Genomic DNA, 11733 nt, shown 5'->3' with positions numbered 1-11733 from the left:
GTTTGGGGCAGTTATCATCCAGTTCACATCCCTCAAGAATGCAGTCATGAGACAATTAGAGAGAAGCCGCAAGAAACATCTATAATCAACTCCTTAAGGGATGAGGTCAAGGCTGCTTCAAGTGTAGCTTCTGTCTGTCCTTCTGTCTGTTGAGGACAGTAACCAACCTGCCAGCCCTCGGCCACACCCTGGCCGACTCCAGTGGGCCCGGGCTCTGCAGGGGGCGGGGACACCCTCCCCAGTGTCCAGCCAGCTTGCCTCGGGATATCAGAGTGTAGCGAAAGGCTGGAGTTGGGTGGGCTCCGAGACGACAAACGGGGCTCACAGGAGAGAGGAGTCTCTGGCGTTTGGTAAATCCAGTCTCCACTGGGGCACACCTGCCTCTCTTTCCAGCCCTGCGGTCAGCTGGTCCCTGTGAAGTCATCATCAGCAAGATATGGCTCAGAGCCATTCCCCAATCAATCCTGAGCTCACCAGATGGCCTAGGGAGAGGTGGAAACCCGTGCTGAGATTGTCAGGGAGTCGATGGAACCTCAGTATCATCAACCGGGGCAGAGCAGGGCCACCTGGGCTCAGGATGCAGGCCGCCAAAACCCAAACCTTAGAAAGCGCCCCACCCCCACCCCTGCTGCCTTCTGGAATGTGTAGTCCTGGAGAGGTCCTTTTCAAATGAAGGTTGTAAGCGCTGAAAACGAATAACACTAGCGGGGCACACTGGGAGCTGCGCGCGACGGCGGGGAGCCGGGAAAACGGACACGCGATGCTTCCTGGGACTTGAAGTCCGAGGGTTGACTCCGCGGTCGAACAGGAGTCCCGGGAGGCAAGTGCTGCAGAGAGCCTGAGCGCAGCCTGCTGGGGGTTGTAGTCTTCTTGCTGTCTAAGGCCCCGGGCATTACTGGGAAACCTGGCGCCCTAGGACTACAAGCCCGAGAAGCCCATGCGCAGGCAGGGGGGCGGGGCAGGACCGGAGGCTGGGGTGCCGCCTCCTCTGCAACGCCGGGCCCGGAGTCTTAGAACCCAGGGCCCGCAAGGGTCCTCGCGCGGCTACCGCGATGCAGAAATACGAGAAACTGGAGAAGATTGGGGAAGGTAATGGGACCACGAGATGTTCCTGCAAGATCTCCTTCTGCAGACCCTTTAGCATTCCTTGCAGCCCGGCCTGCTGTACCGTCAGCACCCCCTGTTAGCATTTCCCATAGACGCCCCCCTCCCAACCTTAGCACCCCTGTAGACCCACCTCCGACCTCTGCACGTGCTGCATTTCCTACCCCTATCCTCAGCGCCACTTGCAGAACCTCACCCACCCCACAGCCTCAGTTCTCGCTGCAGACCTCCAACCTCAACGTTCCTGCCGGCCCTCATTCCTCTCCCAGACCCCCGCTCCCTATTTTCAGACGCTCCAGAAGCTCGGCCTTTATTGCAGACCTCCTCATCCAGCAGCTGCAGCCTCTCCCTGTTGCAGACACCCCTGAGCCATCTGCAGGCTCCTCTCTGCCACATCCCTACTCACAAAGCTCTTCCATGCCGAGCCTTCACCCTGAATCTCTTCCCCCACTCCTCCAGGCATCAGAAGTAACACACTCCCACGCTGCTTGCTCTCCCGGCAGGGACCTCCTGTGTTGGGGAAGGGTGCCCCATCCTTTCCCTCAGTCCTGACCTCCTTCCTCTAGGCACCTACGGAACAGTGTTCAAGGCCAAAAACCGGGAGACTCATGAGATCGTGGCTCTGAAACGGGTGAGGCTGGATGATGATGATGAGGTAGGACTGGGGCATTGGGGCCAGGGAGGGGTTGAGGGCCTAGGCTGGGTGGGGTGTGACGGTGGCGCACCTGGCCCCCTCCAATGTGTAGGGAGTGCCGAGTTCTGCCCTTCGGGAAATCTGCCTCCTCAAGGAGCTGAAGCACAAAAACATTGTCAGGTGTGTAGATGGGTGGGGTCCTCCTTGCCTGTGTGGTCCGGTGGTGGGGGCTTCCGAGATGGGCTGGGCTGATACTGGGGTAGTAGGTGCAGACTTGGGGGCCTGCCTGGCTGAGCACTCGCTTCTCCCTAGGCTCCACGACGTCCTCCACAGCGACAAGAAGCTGACTTTGGTTTTTGAGTTCTGTGACCAGGTGAGAGGGGGACTTGAGGGACAGTAGCCTTGGGAGGATATAGGGGCCCAGACTGAGGTTACACTCTATCCCATCCCCCACCCCCATCCCTTTTTTAGGACCTTAAGAAGTATTTCGACAGCTGCAATGGTGACCTAGATCCTGAAATTGTGAAGGTGAGGACACTGGTTTCCTGGGAGCTCACTGAGGCCGGGGTTGGCGTCCGGATTCAGTGGACGTGCTCTCAGGCCCTGCACGGGGACACTCGGGGCACGAGGGGAGGAGAAAACCCTGGTTCTGCCTCCGAGAGCTTCCATCTTAGCAAAATCACTTTCATGTGATCGCTTTGACCTGAAAGGAACACTCTGACGTCAGTGATAGGGTTTACATTTGAGAGGCGGGAAAATGAGGTTCAGAGAGATTCGTTCATTCGGCAAATACGTACTGAATGCTCTGCAGTGTGCCAGGCACTGTTCTAGGCCCGGGTTCCGGGGCAAAGAAGCGCTGAAAGATAAGACAGCACAGTACATGCATTGTTGGTTATGATGTTCCGTTATGATCTCTCCCCTACCTGGCCTCATCATAACCGTTCAGACGGTTATGATGAGGCCAGGTAGGGGAGAGATCAGTGTGGGCTGGGGAGGTAGGAAGGCCCACCAAGTTGTCAGTTCCAGAAAGGTGGGGACCAGGGCCCCCGTTCACCTTTCGAGTACCCAGCAAAGAACGAAGTAGGTCCTCGATAATGAAGGGGTGATGCTGGGCCGAGCTTGGGGCTGAAAGACTGCTGGGGTTTCAAGGCCAAGCAGAGGGGAGCGTGACCCATCGTTGGGCCCGCTTCCCACCCAGACGGTTCGGTGACCTCCTCCCTGCCCCTCCCCCAGTCGTTCCTCTTCCAGCTGCTGAAAGGCCTGGGATTCTGTCACAGCCGAAACGTGCTACACAGGGACCTGAAGCCTCAGAACCTGCTCATAAACAGGGTACCTCTGGCGGAGAGGGCGGGACCTCAGGGAGGCTGGCGTGGGACGAGGGGAGCTGGACGGGAAGGCGGGAGCGGGGGGCCTGCCCTCAGACTGTGGAAGAGCCCCTCTCCGTGCCCCTCCCCCTCCCCCTCAGAATGGGGAGCTGAAATTGGCTGATTTCGGTTTGGCTCGCGCCTTTGGGATCCCTGTTCGCTGTTACTCAGCTGAGGTGAGCTGCGGGGCGGGAAGTGGGGGTGAGGGAGGGAGTCCCCAGCCAGCATCCCTCAGCTCCTCCTCCGGACTCCTCTCTGAGCGCTCTCCTCCCCAGCCCTCTAACTGGGGGTCCCTGCGGTGGGGTCTTCTCCAGGTGGTCACGCTGTGGTACCGCCCGCCGGATGTCCTCTTTGGGGCCAAGCTGTACTCCACGTCCATTGACATGTGGTCAGCGGGCTGCATCTTCGCAGGTGCCACGCCGGGGTCTGCAGGGGCACTCCGTCTCCCGTTTGAATGGACAGAGAGGGTCTGGAGGGGCCCCTCTGGGGAAGGGAGTGGAGCCCCTGGGTGGGGAGGAGGCACGGCAGGGCTGTGGGAGGGAGGGCTTCTTCGCCTGTCACCCCGCCCCCCGCCCCCCCCACCGCCTCTCTCCCAGAGCTGGCCAACGCGGGGCGGCCCCTGTTTCCCGGCAACGACGTAGATGACCAGCTGAAGAGGATCTTCCGATATTCTTCCATCTCCCTTCACCTCAAGCCCTCTGGGAGGGGATCTGGAGCTCAGAGTGCAGGCAGGGAGGGCGGCGGTGGGCTGGGCTAGGCCTGGGGGCGCCTCAGGGCTTCTCCTGAGGGCAGAGGGTGGTGGGCGCCCTGGTTGTCACGGGGCAGGTGCCCGCCGCCAGCTGGAGAGCGTGCAGCCTGTAGGCAAGGAAGACTCACTCCTCCAACTGAGAGCCAAGTCCTTAGGCTGAAGGAGCCGAAAGGAGCAGGGGGACGATTAGTGAGAGTGGCGGAGCGCTGACCGCTTCATCAGGACCACGGACCTCAGGGTTTAGGTCAAAGTCGTTAATGGCTCTGAAGCACCTGGCCTGCAGAAAACAGCACGCAGCTGGGACTGCGTATGAGGGTCGCGTGGGCCAGGGGCCGCCTTCTGTCATGAGCTGGGGGATAAAGTGAGGAGGGCAGGGGTGGGTATGAGGAATCCCCCTTCCCCAGGGGAAGAGCCCCTCACCTGCCCCTTTCCACCTGAGTGATCCTTGACCCCGTGGACACGCTGCTGGGGACACCGACCGAGGAGCAGTGGCCCGCCATGACCAAGCTGCCAGACTATAAGGTGTGACGGGTAATGGGCTCATGGGTGGTTCATCAGTGGCCCCCCTTAGTTCCTGGCCTAGCAGCCTCCACGCCCCCCCCGCACCCCTGGCTGACTCACCCTGCCCCCCACAGCCCTACCCGATGTACCCAGCCACAACGTCCCTGGTGAACGTCGTGCCCAAGCTCAATGCCACAGGGAGGGACCTGCTGCAGGTGACCAAGGGCAGGGTACGGGGGCTGGGGCCGGGGCACTTGTCGGGAGGCACCCGGGGAGCGCGGGGCTCTGGGCGTGAACCTGCCTCGCCTTCTGTGCACCCAGAACCTCCTGAAGTGTAACCCCGTCCAGCGCATCTCGGCAGAGGAGGCCCTGCAGCACCCCTACTTCTCCGACTTCTGCCCCCCTTAGGCTCCAGGCCCCCGGCGGCCAGGCTGGGGCCTGGCCTATTTAAGCCCCCTCTGGGGAGGGGAGGAAAGGCAGGAGGCGCGGTGTGCCAAGCTCCAGCTGTGCTGGGCCCAGCCAGGGTGGAGGTGCCCTAACCCGTGTTCTTCACTCCCTCCGTGGACTTTATTTAATTTCATAAATTGGCTCCTTTCCCACAGTCTGGCTGATGTGGTGGTAAAGTGGCTCTGGGGGCGGGGGGGCGTGGTGCTGGGGGGGCCTGAGGCTCTGTTTCGCTTCACCACCCTCTGCAGCCCTGCTTCCAGCTCCAGCACAACCCAACTGTCCGGCCCTGGCTCTGCTACTCTAAGTGGCCGGAGGCTGGGGGTCGGAGGCTATGACCTTTACCCTTAGGTCTGCACCAGGGGCGGCGCTGCCACCACACGTGTGCGTATGCGCTCGTGCCCTTCCCTTTCTCTGCCCAGGAGGCGTTAGGCTCCCAGTGGCTGAGAGCAAGGACGGGCTTCCACCAGAATGGGGGGGAAAGAGCCGGGCCTTTCCTTATGGTTCTTGTCCCACGTGTACCCACCCTGCCTCCTCCCTCCTCGTGCCCCCCACACCCAGGCCCTCAGGCTGGGACAGGAGGCACCCAGAGCGGTGGTTGGGAACACCCCCTCCCCGGCTCCCTTATTTGTCATTTCCAGTATTGAGGGTGCCGTGAGGGAGCCGAGAAAGCGGGCCTGGGCGTGTGCTTACTGGCAGGGGTGGGAAGGGAGGGCCTGGGCTCCCCCCGCAAGCTGGGGCCTGCAGCTCTCGTGCAGCGGCTGCGGAAGCAGGAGCGGTTCCTGTGCGGGGTGGGCAGGCTGACACTCGGTCCCAAGTGTGAGAAAAAGTCACGTACGCCTAAGACAGGACAGCAGCTTGCGTTCTTGGAAGTGGGCTAGCCACGCCAGCTTCTCCCCACCTGCTCCGCCGCTTCTTGCCGGGCTCTGGATCAGAGACTTCTGCCAGCCCTTCCCTGATCGGACCCCAAGTGCGGCTGTCCTACCACCGCCTCCTCTGCCTTCACACCGGGCTTTGGGCTCCGTTCACTCTCAGATGTCGGTTTGACAAACTCATTCACACTGAGGTTCAAGTGACCGATGCCCGCTTACTATTCTTCTCTCGTAGAGAGATTTCTGGAGGTTAACATTTCAGACATCACGTGTGCTGGGTGATGGCTGGCAGAGGCCTTCTTGTGCCCGAGTAGGGCTGACTGTGGCCTGGCTGGTCTGCCTGTAAGTGGAACAGCTGAGGCTGAGGCACTAGAACTTTATTTGGGGTGAAGGTGGCAAAGACACGTGCGGGCTGGCCACGTCCAGGATGTCAGGGTGTGGCCCTGAAGACACAGACGCCCCATCTAGAGCCGGGTGACGAGGTAGCAGGTGCGTTGAGAGGAAGAGAGCGTCTTGGTGACGGCACAGGGAGGGGTGGGAGGCCTGGGGAGACACGGACCATGGCCCTGGGACAGGAGGCCTGTCGCCCACTGCCCTGCCCCTGCCCTCTGGACTGGACCTGCCCCATCTCCCTGGACCTTAGGGGGCCCCTTCTTGTTACCTGGGGCCCAGGCTGAGGTGGGGAACTGGGGTTCGATGGCTGCCCAGCCCTTCCTGAAGCTGTGAGAGGAGGGAGAGGGTCAGAGGTTGGGCAGGGTGGCGGCGGGGATCCTCCCTCCCAGGGACCAGCCAAGGTCACTGCACGCCCCTCCCCCATCACTTTTCTCAGCTGGGTAGGGGGGGCGTTCTACACTTAGGAGGAGGGGCTGAGCACCCGCAGTGGAGACGGCAGGGGAGGAGGAAGTGCTATTACCAGGTTGGCGCTGGAGTGCCTTTGGGAGCGCTTTCGGTTCCAGAAGTATCCCAGGACTCTGTCCCAGAACACCTGGGGGAAGCAGTGCTGGAGGTGGCCAGTGCATACCTGCCCCCTGGATCCTGTGGCTTGGCTCTGCCCCCCTCCCACGGCTGGAGCCCAGGCCCACCCACCTCACAGAGGTAGTCCAAGATCTCCAGGACCGTGAGCAGGCTGGCGCCGACGAACAGCCCCATCTGGCCCCCAATGTCACCTGTGGAGACCGGGTCACCTGTCAGCTCACTGCTACCTGCTCTGCCCGCAGCTCCCCAGGCCGCAGGTTGCCTGCACGCGCGTGCACACGCACACGCACACGCACGCACCGAGCAGCTCCGACATTTCGTAGGCCTTCTTCTGCTCCACCGTCTCGTAGTTGAGGGCCTCAAAGAAGATGTCCAGCATCAGCACATTCTCCCTGGAGGAAGAGAGGCCAAGAGTGTTCGCCGGACGCCCCTAGTGCCAGCTGCTGGCAGGAACAGGTGCCCCATTCTCTGGTCTCTGAGTCCTTTCCTGAGCCCTGGGGAGGGGCATCACCGTCCCCATTTTCGGAAGAGCCGGCGTCAGAAAGGTTAAGCAGCTTGCCCAGAGTCCCCGAGCCCGCTAATGATGTGTAGCTTGGTGTCCCATCCCTGGGCGCTGCGCACGGAGGCTCAGCCCGGAGGCTCGGCGCTCGCCTCGCCCCCGGCCCCCTGCGGGGCTCACACGATGTAGGCCTCGCTGCGGTTGTGTTTCCGGGCCAGGTAGCGGGCGGCGGCGCGGCTCGGCATCCGCACCATGGAGAGCTCCTTGGCGTAGCGCGTGCTGGCGCACGGGTTGGGGCAGGTGCACGCGTCCTTCCGCAGCATGGCGTCTGCGGGCCACAGGCGCCTGGGTCAGGGCCGCCCATCCCGCGGGGTCGGGGTCGGGGTCGCGGGTGGAGCAGGGTGGGGGCGGGATGCGGGAGAGGCTTGCCCCTTACCCAGCGCCGGGTGGGCGCAGTCCTTGTACTGGTGGGGGCTGCACACCGGCGCGCCGCCTGCACGGGGGCGGAGGAGACAGCTTCAGGAGCGGCCCCCCCCAGGCCTCCCCGCCTCCTCGGACCCCCTCCTCCGCTGCCCCCAGCCCCTTACCTGGCATATGCATCATTCGGCAGCCGCACTTCCGAGCCACATAGCGGCTCTCGCAGGCCAGGCGACACCCTATTAGACTATAGGGAGGGCTGGGGCCTGGGCTGGGACTGGGGGCACCCAGAGGACCAGAGGGTTCTGGCTCAAAGTCAGGGTCCAGAGAGACAGAGCTGCAGTCACCCCAGGGTGGCGGCAGGAAGCTCAGCTGTAGGCGGACAGGTTAAGGAGGCTCTGGGAGAAGTGGGGGCCTGGGTAGAATGCGACATCACTGGGACAGGTCTGAGGAGCTGGGGTTGGGGTCTGAGGGGTGTGGGCTGAGGAGGGAGTTGGAGCCTGGTTTTGGAGGCACCAGAGAGGATGCTTGCTGCTTCTGGCAGGACACAAAAGTCTGGTAGCCAGGGGCCGCCCCGAAGCCCAGCTGGTCAATGAGTGGCGGCTCCTCCTGGCTGTGGATCTGCACTCGGATCCCCACCTCAAACGGCGTCTCCTCTGCAGGGAAGGGGGGACCCTGAGGCCTGAGTCCCAAGAGGCCCCTCCTGCAGCCCCCTCTCCCCAGGGCTGTGACCGGCTAAACCCACCCACTCCCCACAGGAAAGGACAGGCCTGGGGCCCTCCCCGCACCTCCACTTCTTCCCGGGGCCTTCTGCACCCCCTCTGCCACTCCCCGGCCTCACCCGTGCGCCCCGTACCCGTATCCCTCCACATGGGCAGGTACTCATCCTGCTGCACGTCCAGCATGACCTGCAGCCCACTGCCCGCGCCGCCCTTGGGAGTGGTGAGCAGCTCTGCCCCTTCGGCGCCGGAGTTAAAGGTGTAGCACTGCCCCATGCGGGTGAAGACCTGGGGGAGGGCAGACAGGGGACAGGCCTCGCCAGGGAACCAGGAGCTCAGCCAGCCCTTTCCCCTGGGCCAGTGCGAGGACCGTGGGACCCCTCCCTCCCCATCCTCTATTTGGGCCTCTTCTTTGAACACTGAGGCCCACATCTTAACGCCCCCAGACCCTCCCTCAAGCGGCACATGTAGCTGGACCCTCACTGACTGTGACCAGCTAACCCTGCCCCTTTCCCACAGGAAAGGACAGGCTTGGGCCCTCCAGTTCCTCACTCCCACCTCCACCCCCAGCCCAGGGCACAGCCTGCAGGGCGAGTGTTTCTTTGGAGACTGGCATAAAAGGAAGAGGGGCCCAGCTGCCCTCCTGCAGGCCTGGCGGAATGTGGAAGAGACAGCGGGGAAAGCAGCCCCCTCCCCCGGCAAAGAGGAGGGTCTCCTGCCCTAGAACACCAGATCCCCCCACGCCCCAGGAGCAGGCTCTCCACAGACCGGACCTTGGGCCCAGAGCCAGCCTGGGTGGGTGCCCCTGGCTGGGAGGCGTGACCTTGCACGCTGCAGTCCGGCTGAGCAGCAGGGAGGGGCCCGAGGAGGACAGCTTCCTGGCTGAACAGAAAGGCACTGGTGGGGTGGGGGAGGAAAGGATCCCCCAGCACGGCTGTTAAGCTTCCCTGGCTCTGGGGGAGTGTGGGCCGGCCAGGCCCGGCAGGGACCGCCTGGCGCTCCCGGGCCCCCGGCTGGACGGATCGGGCGGCCGGCTCACCGTGGTGAAGTTCTCGGGCCCGCACGGCCAGCCTCGGTAGCGGCAGGCCAGCAGCATGTCCTCGAGGGCGTGCCCGGCCCGGGCGTAGAGCCGGGCCACGTCGAAGGTGGGGCTGGGCATGAAGCCGGGCGGCGCGGGGGGCCGGCCCAGGGCACGCAGGTAGGCGGCGTGCTCGGCGGGCTCCAGGCCCAGCAGCGCGGGCCCGGCCCAGTGCAGGTCGTTGGGCGTGAGGCGTGAGCGGCGCAGCGGGTTGATGTTGCACAGGGTGACGGCCGGGAAGGTGAGCCGGCGGCTCTCACGCTCCTCCAGGGCCGTCTCGTGGTGGAACTCCCCGTAGTAGCGCACCCTCCCAGCCACCTGGTAGAGGAGGGTGGCCAGTGCCAGGAGCACGGCTGCGGTCCACAGCCCCCGGCGTGCCATTGGGCCTCCCGGGCCGAAGACGTGGCCCAGGCCGTGCATCGAGCAGCTGCTGGCGAACACGCGGATGTCTGAGGCCGGCGGCTGGGCCTCCTCCGGCCCTGAGCGGGGCTTCATGGCCGGAGCCCGGGGCGCGGGGGGGACCAAGCTACAGAGGCTTAGGAGGAGGAGAGAGGGTCGGTCCGAGGACTGGAGGGGCTGAGAGGGGGTTCAGAGGGTCAGGCAGGGGTCACGCGGGTGTTCGGCCAGGAGAGGAGAGGGTGGGGAGGTACTGGCCTGGCGGGTCCAGCTCGGCCTCCTCCAGGACCTGGCCGTGGCTCTGCTGGACGCGGTGCTGGGCTGGGGGCTCCGAGGCTGAGACCAGGTAGGGTGCAGCTGATGTGGAAAGCAGGGCGGCTCTGCTGGAGGCTGCTCCGCTGAGCCAGAGCTGCGGCAGAAGATTGGGTTTCAGCGGCGAGGGGGTAAGGGGGCTGGCAGAGCAGCCTGGGGGGCGGGGAGGTCTCTGGGGCCCCAGGCTGAGCCATTAGTGCAGCGTCGTGGGGGGAGGCCTGGCTGTGGAGACCAGAGGCGCCAGCAGGAAACCACAGCAATCCGGGGTAGGCTTGCGGGGAGCCGAGAGATCAACTGGGGCTGGGGGTGCCCTCGGGGCCCTCTAGGTTCCCAGCTGCAGCCCCTGTATGTTGGGCCTGAGGGTCAGTCGCTGACCCTTGGCCCAGTCCCCGTCCTGTGCCCTCTCCTCCCTTCCCCCTAACCTCACGCGGGATCATCTGCTCTTTCGCAGAGCGGAGCTGGCTCCTGACCAGGCTGGAAAGTTGTGGGAAGTTGGCACCAGCAGACTCTTCTTTCTGAGCCCCCAACGTCCCGGCCTACTCTGGGTGCCAGGGTCTCTTCCGGCCCCAAGTCCAGAGGTGGTCTGTCTCCAGTGACCCTCTCTCCCACCTCCCCATGCTCAGGCCCTCGTGTCTGGGGCGCTGGCCTCTGCCACAATGATGGTGACGGTGGGCTCACCTGTCGCCCTTCGAGTATAACACGGGTGCCCGTGTGCCGCCCTACCAGGTAATATGGATGCCCTATCATTTCACATCTTCTTCCACTTGACAACATATTCTGGAGACCATGTGGTATCCAGTACCTGGAAAACTTCCTCATTTTCTAAATGGCGGCATAGCATTTCATTTATGTGGATGTACCATCATTTATATAACCACACCCCTGTTGATGGACACTGGGGGTTTCCAGTCTTCCATTACAAACAGTGGTGCTCTCAGTAGCATCGTACAGACGTAAACTCCCAGAAATAGAACTGCTGGGTCAAGAAGAGGCAACTGCATGGGTAATTCGATAGCACAAAATTCCCCACCATAGGCGTTATTACACCACTGTGCGCTCCCATCAGTAACACGGAGTGTGCCTGTTTTGCACGGGGGCTTTTCTAATGGAGGAGAGACGCTGCCCCAAACCGGCTGGAGTGCCCTGGGCCACAGTGCCTAGCACAGCATGGCAACACTGGCCTTGAGGGGGCAGAGCCGGGGCATTTGACTGACGATGCGGAGGAGATGCTGGGTCGGGCGGGGGAGGACTCCCAGAGGCTAGAGCGGACATCTCTAAAAGGCAGAGCTGCCGTCTGCAAGGCCTCAAGCGGGACTCGGGTGTCTTGCTAATCCAAGGTACAAGGGACGGGAGGCAGCTGCTGAGCGCTGCAGCTGTCGCGGAGGACTGTCAGGGCTGCTCCTTGCTGGCGTCAAGCCCTGTGTTTGGTTAAACGCTCACCTGCCCCCGTGGAGCTGGGAGTTGCACTGCAGGCCTGAGAGAAAGCAGATTTATCTCCACTAATTTATTTACTGCAATTTATTTCTACTCCGTGTCCTTCCACAAAGCATTACAGGCGAGGGTCCACGGGCTCTCGGCAGTGAGTGGAACGTAGTTCGCCAACTGACCATGATCACGTCGCACTGTGATCGCCTGGCCTCCTGTCCGTCCTCCTGATGAGACCGCTGCAA

The 11733-nt window shown here is 63.1% G+C and overlaps 2 protein-coding genes across 7 annotated transcripts; one reads left to right on the top strand and one right to left on the bottom strand.

The window, feature by feature from the left end:
- Positions 1 to 934: 934 nt before the first annotated feature.
- On the top strand, positions 935 to 4952 carry CDK5 (cyclin dependent kinase 5). 2 transcript variants are annotated; one of them, XM_082398894.1, is made up of 12 exons: positions 935 to 1089; positions 1671 to 1759; positions 1851 to 1918; positions 2051 to 2111; positions 2210 to 2266; positions 2972 to 3067; positions 3204 to 3278; positions 3417 to 3513; positions 3699 to 3768; positions 4312 to 4372; positions 4486 to 4566; positions 4673 to 4952. In XM_082398894.1, the coding sequence occupies exons 1-12, from the start codon at positions 1053 to 1055 to the stop codon at positions 4757 to 4759; spliced, it is 879 nt and encodes a 292-aa protein (XP_082255020.1). In that variant the 5' UTR covers positions 935 to 1052; the 3' UTR covers positions 4760 to 4952. The 2 variants fall into 2 exon arrangements, with proteins under 2 accessions (XP_082255020.1, XP_082255021.1); XM_082398895.1 differs by lacking the exon at positions 3204 to 3278.
- A 1077-nt stretch (positions 4953 to 6029) lies between these two features.
- ASIC3 (acid sensing ion channel subunit 3) lies at positions 6030 to 11696 on the bottom strand. 5 transcript variants are annotated; one of them, XM_082398893.1, is made up of 11 exons: positions 9317 to 11696; positions 8415 to 8565; positions 8087 to 8214; positions 7729 to 7930; positions 7578 to 7634; positions 7322 to 7469; positions 6943 to 7034; positions 6754 to 6833; positions 6581 to 6652; positions 6329 to 6387; positions 6030 to 6233 (listed from the first exon to the last, which is right to left on the bottom strand). In XM_082398893.1, exons 1-11 carry the CDS (start codon positions 9848 to 9850, stop codon positions 6098 to 6100), a joined length of 1659 nt encoding a protein of 552 aa, XP_082255019.1. In that variant the 5' UTR covers positions 9851 to 11696; the 3' UTR covers positions 6030 to 6097. The 5 variants fall into 5 exon arrangements, with proteins under 5 accessions (XP_082255019.1, XP_082255016.1, XP_082255015.1 ...); XM_082398890.1 differs by having other exon boundaries at positions 6030 to 6210; XM_082398889.1 differs by lacking the exon at positions 6329 to 6387 and having other exon boundaries at positions 6030 to 6210.
- Positions 11697 to 11733: the final 37 nt, after the last annotated feature.

Source organism: Balaenoptera borealis (genome assembly GCF_965194805.1).
Source record: "Balaenoptera borealis genome assembly, chromosome: 7".
NCBI lineage: Eukaryota > Metazoa > Chordata > Mammalia > Artiodactyla > Balaenopteridae > Balaenoptera > Balaenoptera borealis.
The sequence above is the reverse complement of the archived record's forward strand: the minus strand, read 5'-3'. Positions and strand labels throughout refer to the sequence as shown.

Excerpts from the sequence above, each read along its gene's own strand:
- CDK5 (XM_082398894.1), top strand. The coding sequence starts at position 1,053 with ATGCAGAAATACGAGAAACTGGAGAAGATTGGGGAAG. Across the intron at positions 2,267-2,971 it reads TAGATCCTGAAATTGTGAAG|TCGTTCCTCTTCCAGCTGCT; the intron begins GTGAGGACACTG and ends CCCCTCCCCCAG. Across the intron at positions 4,373-4,485 it reads CCAAGCTGCCAGACTATAAG|CCCTACCCGATGTACCCAGC; the intron begins GTGTGACGGGTA and ends TGCCCCCCACAG.
- ASIC3 (XM_082398893.1), bottom strand. The coding sequence starts at position 9,850 with ATGAAGCCCCGCTCAGGGCCGGAGGAGGCCCAGCCGCCGGCCTCAGAC. Across the intron at positions 6,834-6,942 it reads CGAAATGTCGGAGCTGCTCG|GTGACATTGGGGGCCAGATG; the intron begins GTGCGTGCGTGT and ends CGGTCTCCACAG. Across the intron at positions 6,653-6,753 it reads TCTTGGACTACCTCTGTGAG|GTGTTCTGGGACAGAGTCCT; the intron begins GTGGGTGGGCCT and ends TGCTTCCCCCAG.